Here is a 22,859-nt window from a genome sequence, read left to right as displayed (position 1 = left end):
CCCCCCAAGCCCCAGCTGTAGACCCCAGCCCCGCAGGCTGGTGCCCCCCTCCTGCTCCGCACCTGCTTGAGCAGTGTGTAGTTGGAGCCGTCCAGGTTGAGCTTCCGAAGGTAGTACCGGTTGGCAAAGATGAGGAAGGGCTCTTCATCTGCACGGGGGATCAGGAGATGCATCAGGGGTGAGCCAGTGGCACAAGGGCAGGCACACGGAGCCGCTTCCCCCTGTGCCCTGCGTGTCCTGGCTCTCCTCCACGAGCCAGGTGCAGCTGCTTCACCTCCAGAGCACTGCCACCAACTCCAGCGCTTGCAGCATCCCGCTGCTGCCACAACAGCATCCCTGCCTCTAAACCCTGCTCACCTGTGACAGCTTTACAGCTGGTGGGGTTGTCAGGTTTGAGCTTGTAGCCCTCTATGCATAGGCACTTGAAGCTGCCCAGAGTGTTGATGCACTTCTGGCTGCAGGGGTAGGTGGTGGAGCACTCATCGATGTCAATGCACGTCTTCCCGTCATCCTTCAGCCGGAACCCAGGACGGCATCTGCACTGCAGGAGGCAACCAGGAGCTGTTAGCCACAGCCAGGGGCGAGGGGCACCTCACAGGACAAATGGGCACAGGCACGGGCAGAACAGCACGCGCAGACGCAAGCTGAAAGTGCCCACGTGTGCACTGCGGTGCAGGGCAGAAGCAACGCTCATGCTACAAGGGCCGTGGAGGAAGCAGGGAGCATGGGAGCATTGCTCCAGCTCCAGCTGCCCAACCCAGCCAGCGGGCCCCTACCTTGTACCCAATCTTGAGGTCCTCACACTCCTGGGAACAGCCACTCATCTTCTTGTTGAGGCACTCATTGATGAAGCAGTTGAGCTCATCCGAGCCGTCCGCGCAGTCATTGTTGTTGTCGCAAAGCAGAGCCTCTGGGATGCATTTCCCGTTCTTGCACAGGAAGAAGGAGTCGTTGCACTTGTTCTCTGCAGTGGGCAGAGAGGCAAAAGCAGTCGTAAGCACGAGCAGCTGGGCAGCCCCGCTCCCCCAGCCCCGGCCCCTGCAGGTACCTGGGCTGCTGCAGCGTGGGTTCTTGGGCGCCTCATCCGAGTGGTCGTGGCAGTCGAACTCGCCATCGCACTCCCACTGGCTGTTGCTGAGGCAGCGGCCGTTGGCACAGCGAAACTCATGGGGGCCACAGGTCGGGTACTCTGCAGGTGACAGCGGGCTCAGGAGGCGTCCCCCACCACTCTGAGCCAGTCAGCAGCGAGCAGGGCACTGCACAGCCGCAGCATGGGTGCCCAAACCCTCAGCCCGCCTGGGGACAGGGGAGCAGCACTGGGACAAGGAGGAGGCCAAGCGGGTGGCTTTGGACCTCTCCAAAAAACATGCAGCACCAGGGCAGGTGCGTTGCAGGGCGGCTGGGGAGAAGGCAGCTCTCCTGTGGCTGTCCGGCACTGCATCTGCCCGCTCCCTCTGCTCACATCCCCCCACTCCACTCTGTGACACCTACCGCACTCTGGAGACTCGTCCGAGCCATCGCCGCAGTCGTCGTCGTGGTCACAGACAAAGTGCTTGGGAATGCACTGGCGGTTCCCGCACATGAACTCCCGCTCATCACACGTGTTGTTGTACACTGCAACGAGGCACCGCTGTCAGCCCCTGCTCCCCACACCCCCGGCAGCCCTAGGGGCAGGCCATGCTGCTCCCTCAGCCCCAGGTGGTGGGGTTGAGCCCCCAAGGCAGCTGTGCTCCTCCCCAGCTCCATCCCTGGCCCCACCATGCACGCAGTCATCTGAGGACTCACAGCAGCCAGCAGCGAGGGTCTCGTCAGCTCCATCTGCACAGTCCTTGTCTCCATCACAGAGCCAGCGCTCTGGCACGCAGACATAGCTGCCCGGGCACTGGAAGGATCCTGTGCTGCAGGTTGTCAGCCCTGGAGAAGGGACAAGTGGGAAGAAAGCTGCTGGAGGGCCTGCGCTCTTGGGCTATGTGCCCTCATGTTCCAGGGTGCCCCAAAGCAGGGAATCCAGGAGAACAGCGAGGATCATGGAGCGGGAGGGCAGGTGTGGGAGAAGGAACGGCAGAGGTGGGAGTGCTCAGGGACGGGGCAACATGGTGGGCAGGGACGGGGAGGTCAGAGCAGGGGTTGGAGAGACTCACGGCAGCGGCTGTCCTCGTCGGAGCCATCCCCACAGTCGTCTGCCCCATCACACACCCAGAGCTTGGAGATGCAGCGGTGGTTGTTGCATTCGAACTGCACGGGGTAGCAGAACTTGTCTGGGAGAGGAGAGGAGGGGCTCAGAGCTGGGGCAATGCAGCAGGATGGACACAGCAGCAGCACGTGGCCAGGCTGACCCAGCTGGGTGCTAGAGCTGGTGCTGGCAATCCTGCTGCCCAGACCTGTCAGTGCCCCCACACCACGCTGGGGCAGGACTGATGTGGGATTCCCTGCTCTGGAGCTGGAGGGGGGGCGGGTTCCCAGTTCCTGGGTATTGTTGGAGGTTTGTTTAGGGAGGTTGGAACAAAAAACATCACTCAAATGAGCTGTAACTGGGCACCCTTAAAGTCACTATGGATACATGCATCTGCTGAGCAAAGAAACGTGCAAGGACATTTGTTTTGGTCACAGTTAAGTCTGTGCTTGTGGAATAAGACCACAAAGAGGAAGAATCTGGAATCTGGTTCTTGGCCAAGGGATCTTGGAGAGAGGAGAGGTTCCTGCTTCCCCCTCTGCTGTGCCTGCTCTTGCCACCCCATGCAACAGCCCCAGAGACCCTTGCTCTCCCCACCCTGCCGCTCACTGCAGTGAGTCTCGTCTTCTCCATTCTCGCAGTCGTCCTCTTTGTCACAAGTCCAAGTCATGGGGATGCACCTCCCGCTTGGGCAGGCAAAGTAATTGGCTGGACATTTGGGTTCCCTCCCACCTGGTTTGGGAAGAAAACGTCCATAAGCATGGTGGCACAGGCCCCTGCTGCCTGGTGGGACCCCAAAGGGAGCACCTGGCTGGAGAAACCGTGAGACGCCCGCATCTGGGGCCGGAGCCCAGCCTGCACTCCCCACTCCTTGCCCCACTGCTCTCACCGGGGCAGTTGCGCTCGTCTGAGTAGTCTCCACAGTCGTTTGCTCCGTCGCACACCCAGCTTGGTGCATAGCACAGGGAGGTGTGTTCGCACTTCTGGAACGTGGTCCCCTTCACCCCCAGCTTGAAGTAGCCACTGCAGTCAGTGGCGGCTGCAAGAAAGCACAACACAAGCCCCGCTGACGGCCCTCAGCTCCAGCTCCTGCTGCCAGCATAAGCCCTGCGCGCCCCACATTGGCACTGTGTATCCTCTGACCCCCGGGTCAGAGCCCCGAGCTGCTGGAACAACACTGGCTCTTGGCACCTCGCAAGGCTCTTCTGATGGCTGTGGGGTGGTGAGAGGCTGAGCAGCATGCAGGTGGGCTGAAGTGACAGGGACTAGGGTGGCTCCCAGCAGAGGGGTTAATCTGGGCAAGCCTCTGCTGGTGGGTGGGAATCAGGAGCTCACTCCTGCCTTGACTCAGCACCTTTCCTGTAGACCACAAGGCAATACAGGGCCCCGGCACCCCAGCCCACAGACCCAGAGGGTGGAAGCATCTCCAAAGAAGCGACAGCAGGCCAGAGCTGGGGAGGCAGCAGGAACAACAGGGCACAGTCAGGGCACTCACTGCAGTTCATTTCATCCGAAGCGTCCTCACAGTCGATGAACTGGTTGCAGCGGCTTGAATTCCCAATGCAGGTCCCATCCCGGCAGCGGAACTCGGTAGCAGCACAGCTGGTTTCTGCAATGAGGGGGAAGCCCCCACAGAAGATGAGGCTGGGATGGGGACCCAGCATGCACAGCCACCCCACTCCACGCTCACTGCAGGCGTGCACGCACACACCCTGCCCAGCACAGCCACAGACCATCGATCCTGCACTCCCAGGTCTATGTCCCCTCTTGATGGAGACCTGGCTCCCTTCTGGCTCACAAACTCCACCTGCCACATCTGAACTCGTCTGCTGAGCTGGCCTTTCGCTAGCAGGCCTGGGCAGGCTCAGAGATGAGCATAACCTCTGCAGGCAGTTCTAAAGCAAGCACAGGCTCCTACAAAGCTGCAGCTCCGAACGGATGCTGCCCTTGGGGTGCTTGTGTGCCCTTTTCTCAGGAGTGCAGAAGTGGTGAGCAGTGATGCTGCACCTTGCCTCTGCCTCGTGTTCTCCCCAGATATCAAACCACTATTTTCACATAGCTCTGGGCGTTGCGCTGCCGTTTATGGGAGTTCTTCCTCCCAGCTATCAGGGAATGAATCTGACAAAGCGGTGCAGTGGAAGTATGACTTAGACCTCGACTCTCCATCAAGCCCCAGCTCTGCTCTGATCCTGTCAAGCTGAAGGTAACCCTTTCCCGACGCCTCTGTCCCTGTCCCAGACAGCTGACGGAGCCCTGGCAGGGAGCCAGGCAGCCTGCTTACTGTTGCAGGGCACTTCGTCCGAGTTGTCCCCGCAGTCATCCACGCCGTTGCACCAGTAGCGGCTGGCGATGCAGCGCCCATTCATGCAGTGCAGGTAGCCCTTCTTGCACTTGCGGCTGCCTGCGAGAGAGAAAGGATGGTGAGCACCAAGGGAGAGCCAGAGCGGCTGGGCTTGTCAGTGACTTGGGACCTTCAGCAGAGGAGAAACTGCACAAGCATGATTAGGAAACAGATTCCCTTGCGCTGTCCTGGCAACATCACTGGGTTAAGCTTGGCCTTTGCCCAGCAGAGATCCTCCGGCTGCAGAGCAAGGGTTGCTGTCAGAATAAGGGTGCTGTAAACCCCACCAGGATGGCTCCAGGTGTCCCCCTCTCCACCTGTGCCCCCCTGCCCTCAGAAGAAAGTTCTGGAGCCCTTAAAGCCTGGCTGGTCCCAGCCTTGGGAGGGCAAAAGGGATGAAGAGCACCAGAGAGACACGAGAAGACGCCCATCCACGGCACCCAGGAGCCCCAGCACTCTTTGCCTGGTGGAGCTGACAGCTCGAGCAGGGTGCCTGTGCGCATGCATGTGTACGAGCAAAGCAGCAAGAGGAGGAACCTTACTGCAGTAGGACTGCTTCTCGTCTGACTTGTCCTTGCAGTGGACCACGCCATCGCAGGTCCGGCTGAAGTCAATGCAGTCACCGTTGCCACACTCGAACTCATCATGCATGTTGCAGGTGGAGTTCAGAGCTGAGGAGAGTGCGAGGAGAGTCAGCTCTGCCAGGAGGAGCAGGGCCCCTCTTCCTCCACCCCTTCCCATCCCACCAGCTGCCAGCTTCCACCTCCCCTCCACCTTTGCAGGTGAAATCCTCCTGCAGGACGCGCTCGCCACGGCAGGAGCAGTTGACATGTCCTTTGGGTGTCAGCAGGCAGAGGTCCTGACAGCCACTGTTGTTCACCCTGCACGGGGACAGCTCACCTAGGAGAGACAGAGCAGTCACACCAGGGACAGCCTCAGCAGTCCCTTCCCCTTGTCCTTCCTGCTGGGGGATAGGAAAGGTGCGGGCTCCTCCCTGGGCCCTTCAAATGGGGCTATGGGGGGATGCACGTGTTTGGGGGCAGCCAGTCTCCCCAGAGCTTACAAGGAGGATGTTCTGGGAAAGGCACTCATGGGGAAAATTCCCTCTCCAGCCTGCACTGGGCTTGGAGATGGACATGCCTCGGGCATGAGGGTCAACAAGGGACAGTCACAGGACAGAAGGGGTGGAGATGCAGAGCTGTTTGGAAGGGGGATGAGAAGCGCAGGGGAGGGGGGCAGAGGCCTGAGGCTTGTAGGGGCAGAGGCAGCAAACGGGCACACAGTGGCGAGGCCAGGGGGTGACGGGTAGGGTGTGGGGTGTCCTTACAGCTGTCGGTGTCATTGGCCACGGCGATGATGCCCATGGGCTGCTGGGGGATGTCCACGCGCAGAAGTTTCATGTCAGTGCCCACGTACTTGTTAGCTCGCTGCACAGCCCTGCGCACCCAGTCTGTCCAGAAGATGTAATCGCCATAGACAGCCAGGCCAAAGGGGTGCACGGGCTCCGATTTCAGGATCACCTGACAGACATAAGCAAAATATGAGCACGGAGGAACCTGGCTACAGGACAAATCCCAGCACTGCCCCGACCACAGCCTGTCCCTGACTGTTTGCGCTGGGGGAAGCCCAATGCCCCCGTGCCACGGGAACAGCTCTGCTCCAGCACCCTTCACCCTCATCCCCAATCCCTGGCAGGTCTGGACTCACGTGGCGATGGGAGCCATCATATTCACAGCGCTCGATTTTATCCAGAGTGGCGTCAGAGAAGTAGATCTTCTCAGCCCTGTGGTCAATGGCCAGCCCATTGGGTGTCCGTATGTCCTGGTCAATGATTATGAGGACGTTGGAACCAGACAGGGTGGCACGCATGATGCTGGGGTGCTGCTCGTTCCAGTTGGTCCAGAACATCAGGCTGGAAGAGAAGGGACACAGAACACCTTTGCAAACCTCAGCTCTCTGCCACATGTTCGGCTCAACCCGCCCCCCTGCTGCCTAGGGGTTTCCAGGGGCTTTGGGATAGATGGGGACATTATCCCCACATAGAGGGGGTAGGAGGGGGATGAACGAAGACACAATCACCAGCTGGACAGCGCGGTACTCCCTGTACTGGGATGTGCAGGGAGGGACAGGGCCTTTCTTTCCTGGGGTCTGATGTGCCCTGCTGGGAGCCAGCGCCTGTCCTGCAGGAGGGGTCTGGGTCCCTGGACCTGCAGGGGTCCTCGGGGCCACGCGGACCCTGGGGGCTGACAGACCCGGCTGGGGTGACGCCACCACTCACTTCTGGCACTCATCCAGCACGAAGGCACGGGGGTGATCGTCTCCTGACATGGTGATCACCGTCTCCCTCTCAAAAGCCCCCAGGCGGCTCTGATCCACAGTGTGGCGGGTGATGGTGGAGGTGGTGTAGCTCGTCCAGTACAGTGTGTCCCAGCCGCGGTGGTATGCCAGCCCCTCCACCGAGCCCACATCTGCAGGGGGAGAGGACAGGCAAGGGTGAGCCTCTGGCCCAGGACTGCCTCCAGCCCCTTGCTCCTGCAAGGCTCCTTCCACGCAGCCAGTGCCAACCATGATGCTCAGATGTGGCAGCCTGGACTTACTGCTTTTCATTACACCCCAAAAAATCCCTCAGAGGCACTGGCTGCTTGTTAGCACTGCACCAGTGCAACAGCACAGGGCAATGAAGAGGGAACTAAGCAGGACTGGGCTGGTGGTTGGACATGCAAGTGAATCAAGGTCCCAGAAGGCTTCAGGAGACTCCTGAGCAGAGCTTTGCTACAGATCAGGTAGCTACATCTCCTTGTCAGAAGGCTGAGGAACATTCACCTATGTTAAAACAAAGACTTCAGCTTGGCTTTCAAGCCAGGGCTCTACTCATCTTGCCCACAGGGGCTGGCCTTGCTTCTGGTCTCCTTCTCCCTGCAATCCGATGCTGCGGTGCTCAGAAACTCACTCACAGTGTCTGCTCCCACTGCTAGGGACGGGAGAACTGAGGCCCAGAGGTGACGAGATAAACTTGAACTGCACACCCATCCTTCCTCCCCATTAATGATCAACAAAAGGCTTAATGAACTGGCTACAAAAGACGGGACCTGCTCTCCTGATCTCAGTAATAAAAGCTATCTCGAGTGCCAAATGTAAATACAGTCATTAGTGAGCACATTTATAACCCTTGCTGGAGGTTTTCCCTAGCGATGCAGAGCAACAGACGGTCTTTTCAACAGCTGTAGGAGCCAATAAAACTAATCAAGTGCAAACCAAGGGCTTTGAGGTGAAGACAGGGCCAGGCTGTGGCAAGGTTTGCTCAGCCTTGATGGGTCTGTCTTGGAAGTGAAGTGCAAACATAGAGCAGATCCCAGATTTGCTGCAGTGTCTTGTTTCTAGAGCAAAGCACACCCACATGCACGCCTAAGCCTCGTGATATGCTTTCCTTGCCAGAACAAGCTCTGCAACTGCTCCTTGCATCCACGTCCTCTACCACAGAAGAGGCTGCTGCCACTTCTACAGGCTCCAGTAGAAAATTTCCCATCTGAACTCTTAACAACCGTCACTCAAAATACCTCTCAAAAGCACCAAGGAACATGAACAGGAAAACAAATGCTTGGGTGAAGTAAGAGGGTGTTCAGGAGAAAGCAGAAAAGGGGTCTGAGGGCAGATGCCCTGGGACACTCACTCTCCACAATGGTCTTGCGTCCCGTGCCGTCGTCATTGATCTGCTGGATGTTGCCGAAGTGGATGTCGCTGTAGAAGATGCGGTTGCTGCCCTTGGAGCCGTAACGGTAGTCGAAGGCCAGGGCGATGACGTTCTTCATGTGCTCTGCATCCTCAAAGGGCTTGATGGGCGCGTTGAGGTTGTTCTCATCCGACAGGTGGATGCTCTTGAGGATGGTGCGCTCCGAGTACAGCAGGTAGCCGTCGTAGTCCCGGCAGCTCACGCCGTCCTCAGACAGCATGCCGTGGGCGCAGGCGCACGTCCGCTGCCCCCCGCCCCGGAACAGGCAGAGCTGCTGGCAGCCCCCGTTGTTCTGGGCACAGATGTTGGTGCCTGGGCAGAAGAGAGGGGAGCTCAGAGGACTGTGAGGGAGATCACAGAATCACAGAATGGCCTGGGTTGAAAAGGACCTTAAAGATCATCTAGTTGCAACCCCGCTGCTCTGGACAGGGTTGCCAACCACTAGAGCAGGCTGTCCAGAGCCACATCCAGCCTGGCCTTGAATGCCTCCAGGGATGGGGCATCCACAGCCTCTCTGGGCAACCTGTTCCAGTGCCTCACCACCCTCTGAGCAAAAAACTTCCTCCTAATATCTAAACTAAATTTCCCCTGTCTTAGTTTAAAACCATTCCCCCGTGTCCTATCACTATTAACACATATAGACAGGTGTTCCTTGTCCTGTTTATATGTTCCCTTCAAGTACTGGAAGGCCGCAATGAGGTCTCCCTGGAGCCTTCTCTTCTCCAAGCTAAACAAGCCCAGTTCCCTCAACCTTTCTGCAGAGGAGAGGTGCTCCAGCCCTCTGATCATCTTAGTGGCCCTCCTCTGGACCTGTTCCAAGAGCTCCACATCCTTCTTGTGCTGGGGGCCCCAGGCCTGCACGCAGTGCTCCAGGTGCAGAGTAGAGGGGAACAATCACTTCCCTCTCCCTGCTGCCCTTCCCTCTGTTGATGCAGCCCAGGATACAGTCAGCCTTCCGGGCTGCAAGCGCACGCTGCCAGCTCACGTCCAGCTTCTCATCCATCAGGACCCCCAAATCCTTTTCTGCAGGACTTCCCACTCCACCCGAGTTCCCACTCAGCAGCTTTGCACCTCTGCCCCTGCTCCCAGAGGAAGCAGGTGAAGAGGGCTCAGCCCACTGCATTTTTCTTCCACATGCCCTTTCTCGAGGACACAGCAGCCTGTTTGTTTCTTTCTCCCACCTCGCATCTGCCTGCTGTATCCAGCCCAGGCAGCAGCGGGTGCTGAGCGGTGCTGCAGCAGGGCACTCAGCTCCCTGACCTACCCTTCTGCCTGGCCCGGTTGAAGACTTTGATGTCCTTGAGCTGCACGCCGATCCCCGTCCGCAGGGACACCGATTCAGTAGCATTGTCCTTGCTGCCTCTTTTAATGGAGCCGTTTGCATGAGTCCTAAAAAAGGAGAGAGTCGCTGAGCAAGTGACGTGGGGCTCTGCTCTGAACCTGCCCCCCAGCATCCCCAGCTCCCCTTGTCTGCCTTGTGAAGCCAGTGCCCAGAGCACCCCCAGCACCACGGGGCCAGCCAGGAGCCATACCTGTCACTCCAGTAAATGTAGTCCTCAAAGACAGACACCGAGAACATGTCCATGTTGTTGCTGGACAGGACAACCTCACGGTTTTCTCCCGTCTCCAGGTCAATTCGCTCAATCTTGTCGGTCCGGGCATCGCACCAGTACAGCTTCCCATCCTGAGGAACCAGCCCAGTCAGCAACACAAGGGCACAGACCCTAAGACACGCTCTACACCTCCCACCGCACCCGGCAGAAGGCCCTAAGGTTTGGAAGACCACCCTGGACCATTTCCCTTATGCTAGAGAGGAGCCTCCAGCACCCTGGGGAGGGCAGCCAGGTCCCCCAGAGGCCCAGCTGCTGAGACCCTTCCTGCAGGCCCTGAGCAATCCTCGCCAGGCCCTGGGTCGGCTCTGGATGGCTGCCGTACCTCATAGTCGACGGATATCCCATTGGGCCAGCTGATGCTGACGTTGACCAGCACCATGCGCTCGGTCCCATCCAGGCGGGACCGCTCGATGCGGGGGTACTGCCCCCACTCTGTCCAGAACAGGTACCTGTGGGAGGGCGACAGGGACGTGATCACAGGGCCGGCCAGCAGTGGCAGCCTTGGACGAAACACCTCTCTCCCTCCCTCCTCCATGCCAGGGCCTAAACACAGTCCCCTGGTGACCAGCCAGCCTCCTGGACACCAAGGACTCACTGCCCGCACTGTGCCGGGGAAGGAGCACTGCATTATGGCTGGATGCAGCCCAGGAAGCAGCCCCGCGTGCCAGGCACTTAAGGCACTGTTCTCCGTCCTTCCCCTTCCCTCTCCTCTCTCAGCGACACTGCCCAAAGCCAGAGCCATCCTGGGGAGGCTCCACTCAGGTTTTCTGAGGTGCCTGGCACCCACGAGGTCAAGGGGTGCTGCTGGGAAGCAAGCTCAGCACGTTGCTGAAGGGGCAGGGAGACCTGAGGGATTTGTATCTCCTTGGTGCGGGGCAAGGCAGGAGACCCATGAGTCCCGGTTCTCTGCTGCATGCAAACCCCCAGGGTGTCTCAGGAGGAGTGGCAGGGGTCCCAGCACGTCCCCAGCCCTCCCCAGCAGCCCCCTCCAGGCGGCTTTGCGCAGTCCCTCACCCCTTCTCCGGGTGGACCGTGATGGCCCGCGGCTTGTCCAGCCCCTGGGAGATCACCACGTAGCGGAAGGACCCGTTCAGCCTGGCCACCTCAATGACGTCGAAACCCTGGTCTGTCCAGTAGATGTTTCCTGCAGAAAGGGTCAGTGAGCACCTCATGCCTCCCGCTCCCCCACCGCTCCCTCCCTGCCTGCCCACCCCCCTCACCTGCGATCCAGTCCACAGCGATGCCCTCGACGCGGCCGATGCCATTGGTGACTACGTCCTCCCGCCACGTCTGGTCCCTCTTGGCTCGGCTGATGGTGCTCAGCCCCATGTCCACCCAGTATATGGTGTCATTCTCTGAGGGGGGCCAGGTGGGAGGGCTCCTATCAGCGACCGCCTTGGGACTGCCCAAGGACAGCACAGACCCGGGCTGAGCTGCACCCCACAGCTCCGGCATGGGGACCTGAGCCCCCCCAGGACATGCTCTGGGGCAGGTGCTGCCATACTGGCACCTGGCGACCACCCTCCTGCCCTGTTCTCCCCTGCCCCAACCTCTCAAGTCCTTGGTTGGCCCCCACAGCAGAGGCAAGCCCCAGTGTCCCACTTTCAGATCACACGTCACCTGCGTGGAAGTCAATCCCCACAGCCAGTGAGGTCCCCGACACAGGCACGAGGGCATCCGACTTGTCGTTGGGGTCCAGGGGAATGCCACGGATCCCCTCGTGGACCGAATACAGGAGGAAGGAGCCAACACCTGTAACAGAGACAGGGACAGTGAACGTCCCACCAACAGACACAGTCCTTCAAGGGACAGCCACAGCTCATGGAAAACCACACGACTGCAGCACCACGGAGGAGCAAACACCCAGCAGGGCCGGTGCAAGGGCTCCACCCTGGCACTACGGCAGTGCCTGGCATCCCCATCCCGGGCAGATGGCCCAGGACAGCAGACGGACCAGCGGAGCAGCACTGCTGGACACCAAGCACCTGCACACGTTGCTGCAGCTCGGGCGTGCTACAAGAGCTCTGCAGCACCCTGGTTACGCATGATGGAGGGATGCTTGGGTCTCTGCCTGAGAGGGGACTGAGCAGGATGAACTTATGGAGGAAAAGGCTATCCTCCCCTGACCGGGATGGGATGGTTCTCACCAACACAACAGGCAGGGGAAGGGATTGAAAATACTGCAGGAAAGAACCGAGAATTGATGTAGCCAGAAACGAGGCTCGGGACTGCTGGGCAGGAGAAGGGAAACAGCAGCAAAGCCCTTCCCGGCTTCACTCTGAACAGGGCTCTGACCCAGCAAGGTCCTGCCTAGCAGCTACTTGGAGGCTGCAAGTTCAGGAGGGGCCTATTTAAGGGTTGCTGATCCCCACCAAAGCCTCTTTATGGGGTGCTGACCCGTTGCGGGACAGCGTTGGCACAAGTGCAGCCAGGACTCCTCCCAGAGCCGCCTCCAGCTGAGCGCTGGCAAAGGCTCTGTGCCGCATTTGGGTCAGGGCAGCGTTTGTTATGCAGTCCCTGCCCTGACCCAGATGGTGCGGCAACTTCGCCAGCCCCGTTCAAAAAGACCAAGAACATTTTGCACACAAACAGCCTTTGAGAGGCCCTGGCAGCAAACAGGGCGCAGGGGGGGCTCTTTCCTCCTGAAAGTGACAGTGGCAAATTGGGCAGAGATTTGGGAACTGCAGGGCAAGCGCTGCAGGAAGCAACTGGGAGAAGCCGTTTGCTCCCGTCGGGGCAGGGAGACTGCACCGGGGGGGGGACTGCAGTGGGGCCGAGGATTGGGACTGGGCAGCCCGGCGACTTCAGTGACCCAACCCCAGCACCAACAGCAAGCATTTCATCTCCCCTTTGAGAGCTTCTGCTTCAGCTCCCACCTCGCAGCTGGTGCTGGATGAGGTGTTTTATCACCCCTCATGCAGCACACGAGCCTCGGTGCCTGTCCTGCAAACAGCTCGGCCCTGTGGCATGCTGGTAGAGCCACAGGGGCTCTGCTCCAAGGAGGGACACAGGGATGGGACGGGTGTGCTCACCTTCACAGGACTGCTGTCCACTTTTCAGACTATAGCCAGCAGTGCACATGCAGGACCGGGAGGTCTCCGAAGTGGGGAGGCAAAGCTGCGAGCAGTCGCCGTTATTCATGCTGCAGGGGTTGGTCCCGGCTATCACGGAGAGAAAGAAGGGTAAGGGCTGGTGTGGGGCTGGGTGCAGTGGCCAGTGCTGAGACACGGGGGCTCTGAGCCTATCCCCAGCACCGTGGGCTCTCCACCAGGAACATGCGCTCACCCTGCTGGATGCTCTCGTCGTACACCTTCATGTGCATCACCAACGTGGTGCTGTTGCGCAGCACGGTCACCTCCGTCCCATCCTTCTTGTTGCAGGTGCCCATCCTCTCCGAGGCCTGGTCAGCCCACCACAGCTTGTCCCCTGGGAGGAGGGGAGGCAGGAAGATGCAGCAGCTGTCCTCGTCCCCTCCTTCCCAAGCAGAAGAGCTCTTCCCCTAGCAGGGCAGAGCCGTGACTCTACGCAGATTTACATGTGATGGCATGGAAGGAGGGGGCTGAGCCCAGCCTTTAATGGAGCTGCAGCCCCTCCGCAGCTGCTGGAGGTGGCAGCACACAGCCTGTGCTCGGGCAGGGCCAGGAGAACGGGCAAGGGCTTCGTGAACCACCCTAACATGCTGCCTGCTCTCACCCATGATGGCCAGCGCGGTCGCCTTGCTCAGCTGACTCTTCACAGACTCGATCACCTCCAGGTTGCTGCCATCCAGGTTGCATCTGTTGATGGTGCCGTTGCCAGAGCTGATCCAATACAGCTTGCTCTCTGGGTAGTCAATGGCCAGGCCTGGAAAGCAAGGGAGCCTCGGCGTCAATAAGACACGAAGGGACTGTGGCTGTCCGGGAGGATGATGAGGGGGTGCATGCAGGGCAGTGAGACATCCGTACCAACGGGCCCCTTCTGGTTGGTGAAGAGCAGCGTGCGGTTGCTGCCATCCATGTTGGCCACGCTGATGTTGTCCCCATCTGTCCAGTAGAGTTTCCTACAGCAGGGAGGGAACAGTAAGCGTGCTGGGTCGAGCCCAAAGAGACGGCCCACACCTCTGTTCACTAAGAACTCCACTCTCCCAGCCTCCCCAACCCAGCCCCACCAGCACCCACCACCCCAGTGTGCTCGCCGGACTCCCAGGAGCTCAGGCATGCTGATGGCCTTGTCCCTGGTGCCGTGCCTGGGATGGAGCCGGGTCACACACACAGCCCAGCCCTGCAAAGCCTGGCACGGAGCACAGTGCTGCAACCAGTACTCTCTCGTGCACGCCCAGACTAGCACACACACACAGGTGCACACGTATCCACTGCCTGTTCCTCACGTCGGCTCTCCTACACACACTTGTGTGTACTGGAGTGTAGCCCGCTCCTTCCCACACCCCGGCAGACGCACACCTCCTAAGCTGCAGCCCCATCTCCTCCTCTCACACCTCCTACACGCACTGACACACACGAAGCACAACCTGTTCTCTCCTCCACACCATGCACGTGCACTGTCAGGCGCACTCACACGTGTGCCTGCACGCACACCCTGTCCTTTGACGTTCTCAGCTCAAACCCTGGGCTGCTGGCGCCGCATGCCACCACCCAGTGCTCCCCACCACCGCTGTGGGGTGAGACCTACCCTCTGAGGGGGTGAACCACCAGGCAGTGGGGCTTGTCCAGCCCCTGGATCACTGCGTTCTTGAAGGAGCCATCCAGGCGGGCGACGTTGATTTGCTTTTTGTTGGCATCGTAGCTGGTCCAGAAGAGGTTTCTGGAAACCCAATCCACAGAGAGGCCATGAGCGTTGGGCAGGTCTGAAAGACAACAGGAAGGGAGACAGGTTAGTTGTGAGAATGGGGATGGGACAGTGCTCAGGCTGAAGAGGAAGGCCAGTTTCATGGACCCAAAGCCTCCAGAGCAGCTGCTCAGGGCAGCAATCTCCCATGCCCACCTGCTGAGACAACAGTCTCCACGCCAGTGCCATTGATGAAGGCTCTCTTGATGGTCTGGGTGCGCACATCAGACCAGTAAATGCGCTGCTCCAGGGCATCATAGTCCACCACCGTGACGTTATCGATGTCAGGCACCGTGAAGGAGATGATGTAGTTGTAGTAGGGGTTGTCAATGTCCACACCCCGGATCTCCATCTGCCGTGCGTACAGCAGGAACTTCTTAAACTCTGGGGAAAGAAGCGAGATGGGGCTGTGGTGGGACCTCAGTCTGCTCTGCACAGCTGGTCCAAAGCACTGGCATGTCCTGCTCCCACCCAGACCCCGCTGGGAGTCCTGGGCACATCCCTACCGTAGCAGGTCACGTTGTCCTTGTCCAGCTTCATGAGGTGAGGGCAGGCACAGGACAGCGTACGGTTGTAGTTGATGAGGCAGAGGTGGGAGCAGGGCCCTTTGCCCCCGTTGGCTTCACAGGGGTTAGGAGCTGCGAAAGGGACAAAAAGTCAGCGGTGTCCGTGCCACCGGGGCCGCCGCCCGCGAGGGTCTCCCCGCAGAGCTCCTTGGCCATAGCACCGCTGCCGCTCCCCTGCCAGGCCTCACCCAGGGGCTGCCGGGAGGGGTGGTACACCTGCAGGTCGAATGGCTGCGTGTTAGTCCTCTGCACCACCGTGACGTTGTGTCCTGTCCATTTGTTGGCCTTGGCCAGCGTGTTGGTGCGCCAGTCGGTCCAGTAGACCTCGCCCCCATAGAGGGTGACGGCAAAGGGGTGCGACAGGTACTCGTGTCCCCGCAGCACCTCGATGTGCCCTGTCCCATCGTACAGGGCTGAGTAGATGGCGTCTGACCTGTGCCCAACAGAGACAGGGAGAGGGGGACAAGGCGTGAGACCTGGCAGACAGCTGGGCAAGGGCCCCCAGGCCCAGGTTTTTAATGGAACAGCCACAATCCACGGAATCTAAGCAGTCTCCTTCTCTGCTCTGCATAATGCTGCAGAGGAGGACGACCACCGAGTTACACCAGGGACTGCAGCCCCTGCAGTGCAGGAAACCCAGAGCAAAGGCTGGAAAATGTCACAGACATGAGCAGACCCCACAGAGCAAAGGCTTTTGCTCCGAGCCCAGAAGCCAAATGGCAGAACAACACAGAAGCCATTGGGAAGCTGCCAGAGCCGGGAGGGATGTGGAGGGGACAGGGACACAGAGGGGACAGGGAGGGGACAGAGGCAGAGAAGCCTTTGGGAGCCAGGGCAGAGCTGAGGCGGCTGGACACGGGTGTCCTGGTCTGACCTGGCATCGATCCAGAGGATGCGCTTCTCCAGGTAGTCCACGGTGAGTCCGTTGGGCCAGCCCCCCGAGCCCGTCTCCTTGTGGATGGTGCGCCGGCCTGCACCGCTCATGGAGGCAGCCTCGATGCGGGGCAGGCTGGCGTCCCAGTCTGTCCAGAAGAGGATCCTGGGGGGACACCGAGTGGGGACAGTCAGCGTGGGGATGTGGGAGCACCGAGCTCTGCCTCCCCAGCAAGAGGTGGGGTGAGCTGCCCAATGTCCCCTCCTGCCTTACCCATAGCGGGGGTCCAGGGCGATGGCACGAGGATGCTCGATGTCCCCGGCCAGCAGCGTGGTCCGCATGGTGCCATCCAGCTTGGCCACCTCAATCTGGTCCAGGTTGCTCTCCACCCAGTAGATATTGCCAGCGATCCAGTCCACAGCCAGGCCCTCGGGGGTGGCCAGCCCGTACTGGATCACCACCTCGAAGCTGGTCAGCGCTACAGGGAACAGCACCAGGAGGGCTGAGGCTGGGGGCCTCCTCCCCAGCCCTCCCTCATCCTGAGCAGGTCCCCCCTCAGCTCAACCAGGGCTGATAGTGGGGGACACAGCTGACATCTACATCTTCCCCCAGCTGGCCCTGAACCCCCGGGGCTCAGCTCCACACCCATGGTCCATAGGCTGGGCTCTGGCTGCCATCCCCACCAGGAATCCTCACAGCACCATCAGAAAGCACGAACAGGGTGGGGGCCCGGGCTTTGTGCTGGGCTGTAATTACTGCTAGGGAAGCGTTGGGAATGCTAATTGACTCCTACATAATGAGTGGCTTTGGAGAGCAGAAAGGGATTGTTACAAGGGCTGGGGGCTCCCACAGCTGCACCACTGGGAGCCTACCCCAGAAACGCACGCCTGCTTCTCCTTCCACCCACCCAGCCCATGCAAGCACGCTGTACGCCCCCAAGGGCTACACACCCCCATTCTCAAGCAGCTTTCCCCTGTAGATCTTGTCCTCCACCACATCAGTCCAGTACAGCGAGCTCTGGTTGAGGTGGAAGTCCAGGGCGATGGTGTTGCGCAGCCCAGGGACCAGGACGCTGTAGTCACCCCGGTGCAGGTCAATGCGGCGGATCTCGTGGCGGTTGGAGAATATAATGAATGGCTTGAAGGGGTCTGGGGAGAACAGGGCAGGCTCAGAACGGGACATGGACAAGTCAGGAACTGAGCGGGACCAACGGTCCCCACACCTGCAGGCAGAAGCTGTCCCCAGCCCCGGTGCCTGCTGTGGAACCACCCGTAGCCCCTGGCTGACCCAGCCAAAGGTGCCCCCACGCACTCCTCCCCACAGCCCTGTTCAGCCCACCACAGACCCCCAGCACAAACCAGAGCCACCACATGCTGACCCCAGCCTCACACAGGCTCTCACCCCCCTTTTCCCTCGCTTCCTCGAGCTTGGGACGATCTCCCCACCCCCCCTCGCTGTGCTGATCTCCCCAGGCACCAGAACAGAGCTTTCTTGTGCCACTAACCCCTCCTATCCCCCCAGCTCCTGGGTGAGCGCTGCACGAACAAGGCCAGCAAGGGCACACGTAAATTCCCTACTTAAAATCCCCTGGGCACACAGCCAGAGCTGCACAGATCCCCCAGGACCAGCCCCGCGTGAGCAGGGGTGGGGGGGACAAGCCTGTGAGCCCCTGCAGCCCGCCTGTACCTGATCCCACCACCACCCACCGAGACTGCGGCAGCTCTCGCCATCAGGCTCCAGCATCCAGCCCTCGTAGCAGGAGCACTTGACATTGTACTTGTCCTGCTCGCACTTCTGGCTGCACTTGAGGTGCTTGGCGCAGTAACTCTGGATCTGGCAGGTCTTGTTGTCTGCGCCCAGCTCCATCCCCAGGGGACAGGAGCACACGATGCCCTCACCAGGGGCCACGGTGCAGTTGTGGCTGCAGCCACCATTGTTCAAGGAGCACTGGTCTGTGGGGAGAGGACACGCTTGTCAGGTCCTTGTCCCCGCTCCCAGCTGGGGAAGCCCCCGCATCCCAGCCCCAGCTCACCGCAGAGCTCGCCCTCGTCGGAGCCATCTCCGCAGTCATCGGACCCATCGCAGAGCTTCTCGGGGGGCAGGCAGATGGAGGTGTTGTTGGCACAGGTGTGCGAGGGAGGTTTGCACACCAGCGACTCACAGTTCTCCTCGTCCGAGTTGTCCTCACAGTCGCTGTCCCCATCACACACCCAGGCCTTGCTGATGCAGCGGGCTGGCAAAGCAAGAAAAGCAACGATCAGACATGGGGGAGGCAGCATTTCAAGGTGCCCGCAGTCCCTACGGTTGGCACCACTCTGTCTCCCCTGTCCTCAGTGTCACCAAGCCCAGAGGGGGCCCCAGCTCCTGCTGCATTCAGCAGAAGCTCTGCAGTTGCCCTCTCACCTGAATCCTTGCAGCCAAACTTTACGTTGGGGTCGCAGACGTGGGTGACCCCCTCGCAGTTCTTCTCGTCGCTGGAGTCCATGCAGTCCGTGTCGCCGTCGCAGCGCCAGCGCATGGGGATGCAGAGCCCGTCCAGCCGGCACTGGAACTCGTCAGTGTGGCAGCCCCCGGGCGGGCGCGTGGCTGGTGGGAGGCAATGCCCCACTCACTGCCTTCGCCCAGAGGAATTGGGAACCAGGAGGGCTTGGGGCGCAGGAGCGGGGCCAGCCACTCGGCAGCAATGGGGGCACCCAGGGGTGCGGGAGGGGTTTGTGGGCACCCAGCGGGGGGCAGAAGCTGCAGGGTTCCCTACTGGGGAGCAGGGGGCTGTGCCCAGGGCTCTCCAGGCACAAGGACAGCAGAGCTGGTGCCGTGGGACATCTTTCCCCACCTCCGCTTTCCCCAGGTACAGCCAGGAAAGGGGCAGTCCTGCCTGCATCCACCAAAGCAGGGACACGGGGCCACAGCAGGCCAACAGCAAAGGTGCAGCCCAGCCCCATCGTGGCCCGGGGGGCTCACCCTGGTTGGTGCAGTTGGCATGAGTTTCATCACTGTAGTCCCCACAGTCGTTGTCCCCATCGCACGTCCAGTGCACGGGGATGCAGCGCCCGCTGTTGCACTTGAACTGGTTGCTGGAGCAGGAGTGGCTGCAGCCTGCCTCGTCGCTGTTGTCCCCGCAGTCGTTGTCTGCAGAGAGAAGGGAGGGGAAAGGGGCTCAGCGAGCACCCGGACCCCTGGGGGAGGGCTGGCGGAGGCACAGCGAGGGGAGAAAGGCAGAGACCCCCGCTAGAGGAGGCGGCTGGGGGAAGCAGGGAACAGCAGGGCTCAGACAGAGCACGCCGACAGACAGACAGACAGACAGACGCAGGGCGATGGGCAGCCCTTCCGGCACTGGTTGCAGGATCTGAATGGAGAGCCCCCGGTGCCCACCCGTCCTCCAGCCACCCCCTGGCCCCCCCAACATGCTCACCAGGCACAGCCACAGCACCAGCAGCTCACAAAGAAAATGAAACACAGAAACTGCATAGATCAGCCATGTACCTGGGGAGGCTGGGAGGGAACCCAGCGCCAACGGGGGCCGCTCCGCTCCAGAGTGGGGAGCGGAGCCTGGGGGGAGTGTGGGGAGTGGAGCACCCCCATACAGGGTGCACCCGTGGGGAAACGGGGCTGGTACTGCCAATTGTGGGATGTCAGCTTGCCTGCAAGGAATCCCAGCTGAGGGGCAGGTGGGAGATTCATCCTGACACTGCTGTCACACTGGCAATGTGGCCCTGATGCCCTGCCCTGAACTGCCTGGGCTGCCAGGGCCACCAGAGTGGGGGCATGGGCTGGCCCAGCTTGTTGGAAGTACTGGGGGGCTCTGGAAGTACCAGGGGGCTCTGCTCTGTGGCAGATGCCCACCTGAGCTCAGCAGAGGGTCTTTGCCTCCCCCTGGACAGGGTGCTCAGCCCATGCTGCCCCACATGGGGACGATGGCCCCGGGGGCTGCGTTGTGGCTTTGCCAGGCAGCCCAGCTCCTGCAGCTCCAGACCCTGACCTCTCTGGGCTCCCTCTAGCAGGAGTTCCCAACCCACTGAGCGGGGTGAGCCAGGAGGCACCCTGCCCACCATCCACTTTCCCTCTGCTGGAGTGCAAGGGCCGCTGCCACCGTCTGCAGAACCAGCCCCAGGGGGCTGGCAGCACTCCGGAGGGGGCAGGTTTGGGGGGCTGCATGGGACCAGGTTGGGGTCTGGTGCATGTTGATCTATGCACTAACCGGTAGGCTTTGGACAGTTCTTTTCGTCAGAGCCATCCCCACAATCTTTTTCTGAAACACAGAACCAACCAAGACAGGAGAGTGGGCACAATGACAAACAAAACAACACGACACGGCACACGCACAGAGAGCAGCACAGAGACACCGGACGGGAACACCGACACGGAAAGGGACACACAGATGCTGCGCAGGCACGCCGGGCTGCTGGCGAGGGCAGATCAGAAGCAGCAGAAGGTGCAGGGGGCCTGGGAGCAGCCCCCTTGTCACTGCAGCTCCTGCCCTGTGGGTGCATGGCACCTGGCCGAGGCCGGCTCTCAGCTCTGCTGCCCAGCGGTGCTCCGTGCCAAGGCCGTCGCTTTTGCAAGCTGCTGACTGCAAGCACTTGTGGATTCCGGGAAACCCGTGGCCCCTTCGTGGGAGTGGCTGACCCGGGGGACGAGGCCACCTGCTCATGAGGACCCAGGGAGAGGCTTGCTCGCATCCTGCGGCTCCCCGCTAACCCCCTGTAAGTGCACTCCGCAGTTCTAAACATGCCTCTCTGAAGCCACTAATTAAACCTAACAATGCAGAGCTGTTAGGAAGATCAAACTAAACCTGTGGGGAAGGAGGGCGGCCTTGGGGCAAACCCTTTCTCCTAGCCCTGGCCCCAGAAGCAAGGGCAGACCTGAGCTTCCTGGGAGACCTCTTGTGCCTTCCTGGGGCTGTGGGACCCAGCTCAGCCCTGCCGCCAGCACAGGCCTGGAGCAGCGGGGCACAGAGTTTAGGGCACCCCACAATGAGTGCCAAGGCCTGCTGAAGTGATCCCTGCCAGGCTGCTCCTGCAACACCCATTCCCCCAGGGGCAGCCAAGGAGACGCAGGTCCCGGTGCTGCAGGACTCACTCACGGCTGCAGCTAACACCTCCTCCCTCGCAGCCAGGGCTCTGGTGGTTAGCAGCAGGCTGGGGAGCGGCCCCTGCAGTCAGAGGCTAGCCGAACAGCGCCACGGCCAGGCTGGCACCCCTGCGTCTGATCTCGCCCCTTTCCCAGCTCGGGTGCCCGGTCCTTACCATTGTCACAGCGCCAGTTGATGTTTATGCAGCGCCCGTTGTTGCAGGTGAACTGCGTCAAGGGGAAGCAGGTCGGGTAGGCTGCGGAGGAGGGAGAGGCATGATGAGCATGATCAGACGCCCTTGCTCGCGCCCAGCCCTGTGGCCTTCCCAGAGGGACCTGTGCTTCCTCCCCCAGCTCACCACACGAAGCAGACTCATCGGAGCGGTCCCCGCAGTCATCGTCCAGGTCACAAGTCCAGGAGATGGGAATGCAGCGCCCACTGGCACAGGAGAACTGGTTGGGAGAGCAGGTCCGAGCTGGTGCAGGGCGAGATGGACAGAGCTATAACAGCTGGCAGTGCCTTGGGGTGCTGGGCGAAAGGTGGGGAACAAACTCCAGAGGGTCTCCCGCAAGGCACAGCCACCAAACCCTCTGCAAGGTGGGCAGCAGAGAGCCCCGCATGTGGCTCTAAAACCTCAGCCCCACAGTGCAAGGGGAACAGCAAAGGCTTGGCTCTCCCCCTGCTCCTTGAGGATCTGCCAGGCTCCTCACCCGAGCAGGTGGAGTTGGACTCGTCCTCATTGTTCCCACAGTCATTGTCACCATCGCAGAGCCAGCGGTTGGGGATGCAGCGGTTGTTCTTGCACTTGAAGCGGTCTGAGGGGCACGTGTGCTGGTCTGCAAGGGAGACACGTGCTCAGGACCTGCCCTGCTCCCTCCCAGCCCCCCTCCTCCTCCACGTCTTGTGGAGGAAAAAATCTGAGACAGACTGCGCTCTCCCACCACGCAGGAGGCGGCTACGCACGGCAGAGCTCGGGGGCTTCATCGCTGTTGTCCAGGCAGTCGTTGTCCCCATCGCATTTCCAGCGCTCCTGGATGCAGCGGTTGTTCTTGCAGGCAAATTCCCCAGGCTGGCACTGCGGAGGGGGGATGTAGGATGGGTTGGCTGGAAGGGAAAAGCAAAGGGGGAGAGGATTTTAATCAAGTGACTGGCTGAAGTGTAGGGGGACGGGGCAGTGGGGACAGTCCTGCATCCCCATACTGCCTACGTGACTGCCCCACAGCCCCAGGAGCTTCCAGAAACACTTGTGCCCACGAGCACTGGCCCCGGAGCACACAACAACAGGATGCAGCCTGATGGAGAGGGACAACCCTGGGTGAGCCTGCAGGCACGGGCGTGCTGTTAGCAGAGCTTCTCCCTGCTCACTTGAGCTGGCAAAGCCCAGCCCAGGCTCCCCATCGTGAGCCTGGCTCTGCTCCAAGCTCGCAGCAGAGCAAACCCACCCAACAGACACCACTGCCCGACCTCTGTGCAGCAATCCCCACCAGGGGCTTCCACGTGCTTCCTGGGGGAGGCTGCTGTCCTAGTGCCATGCTACAAGAGGAGGACCACGAGCAGGTAGCACCACTCGCCCGCAGGCTCCTCCTGATCCACCTTCTCGATCCAGTCCCCACCGCACGGAGCTGCAGACCCCACGTCCCCATCCACCCCTCCAGGAAGGGGATGCC

General features: G+C 60.7%; 1 protein-coding gene across 2 annotated transcripts in view; it reads right to left on the bottom strand.

The window, feature by feature from the left end:
• LRP1 (LDL receptor related protein 1) overlaps positions 1 to 22,859 on the bottom strand; it is an 88,751-nt gene that overhangs the window by 15,077 nt on the left and 50,815 nt on the right. The window contains exons 16-57 of one of the 2 annotated variants that reach the window (XM_032204915.1): positions 22,156 to 22,296; positions 21,903 to 22,028; positions 21,551 to 21,667; positions 21,368 to 21,448; positions 19,083 to 19,250; positions 18,525 to 18,707; positions 18,154 to 18,354; positions 17,828 to 18,073; positions 17,072 to 17,269; positions 16,395 to 16,599; positions 16,122 to 16,286; positions 15,436 to 15,680; positions 15,188 to 15,319; positions 14,838 to 15,065; positions 14,526 to 14,700; positions 13,802 to 13,896; positions 13,551 to 13,700; positions 13,143 to 13,283; positions 12,890 to 13,018; positions 11,478 to 11,609; positions 11,078 to 11,212; positions 10,872 to 11,001; positions 10,180 to 10,306; positions 9,777 to 9,928; positions 9,509 to 9,633; positions 8,185 to 8,556; positions 6,793 to 6,982; positions 6,222 to 6,426; positions 5,842 to 6,034; positions 5,289 to 5,414; positions 5,057 to 5,185; positions 4,455 to 4,574; positions 3,669 to 3,782; positions 3,063 to 3,212; positions 2,771 to 2,905; positions 2,142 to 2,258; positions 1,786 to 1,914; positions 1,492 to 1,614; positions 1,049 to 1,189; positions 777 to 964; positions 358 to 541; positions 63 to 148 (exon numbers count right to left, since the gene is read on the bottom strand). In XM_032204915.1, coding sequence (XP_032060806.1) covers positions 63 to 148; positions 358 to 541; positions 777 to 964; positions 1,049 to 1,189; positions 1,492 to 1,614; positions 1,786 to 1,914; positions 2,142 to 2,258; positions 2,771 to 2,905; positions 3,063 to 3,212; positions 3,669 to 3,782; positions 4,455 to 4,574; positions 5,057 to 5,185; positions 5,289 to 5,414; positions 5,842 to 6,034; positions 6,222 to 6,426; positions 6,793 to 6,982; positions 8,185 to 8,556; positions 9,509 to 9,633; positions 9,777 to 9,928; positions 10,180 to 10,306; positions 10,872 to 11,001; positions 11,078 to 11,212; positions 11,478 to 11,609; positions 12,890 to 13,018; positions 13,143 to 13,283; positions 13,551 to 13,700; positions 13,802 to 13,896; positions 14,526 to 14,700; positions 14,838 to 15,065; positions 15,188 to 15,319; positions 15,436 to 15,680; positions 16,122 to 16,286; positions 16,395 to 16,599; positions 17,072 to 17,269; positions 17,828 to 18,073; positions 18,154 to 18,354; positions 18,525 to 18,707; positions 19,083 to 19,250; positions 21,368 to 21,448; positions 21,551 to 21,667; positions 21,903 to 22,028; positions 22,156 to 22,296 — 6,629 coding nt within the window. The remainder of the gene's footprint in view (positions 1 to 62; positions 149 to 357; positions 542 to 776; positions 965 to 1,048; positions 1,190 to 1,491; positions 1,615 to 1,785; positions 1,915 to 2,141; positions 2,259 to 2,770; positions 2,906 to 3,062; positions 3,213 to 3,668; positions 3,783 to 4,454; positions 4,575 to 5,056; positions 5,186 to 5,288; positions 5,415 to 5,841; positions 6,035 to 6,221; positions 6,427 to 6,792; positions 6,983 to 8,184; positions 8,557 to 9,508; positions 9,634 to 9,776; positions 9,929 to 10,179; positions 10,307 to 10,871; positions 11,002 to 11,077; positions 11,213 to 11,477; positions 11,610 to 12,889; positions 13,019 to 13,142; positions 13,284 to 13,550; positions 13,701 to 13,801; positions 13,897 to 14,525; positions 14,701 to 14,837; positions 15,066 to 15,187; positions 15,320 to 15,435; positions 15,681 to 16,121; positions 16,287 to 16,394; positions 16,600 to 17,071; positions 17,270 to 17,827; positions 18,074 to 18,153; positions 18,355 to 18,524; positions 18,708 to 19,082; positions 19,251 to 21,367; positions 21,449 to 21,550; positions 21,668 to 21,902; positions 22,029 to 22,155; positions 22,297 to 22,859) is intronic. The other variant, XM_032204916.1, reaches the window with a different exon arrangement.

Source organism: Aythya fuligula, chromosome 29 (genome assembly GCF_009819795.1).
Source record: "Aythya fuligula isolate bAytFul2 chromosome 29, bAytFul2.pri, whole genome shotgun sequence".
Classification (NCBI taxonomy): domain Eukaryota; kingdom Metazoa; phylum Chordata; class Aves; order Anseriformes; family Anatidae; genus Aythya; species Aythya fuligula.
The sequence above is the reverse complement of the archived record's forward strand: the minus strand, read 5'-3'. Positions and strand labels throughout refer to the sequence as shown.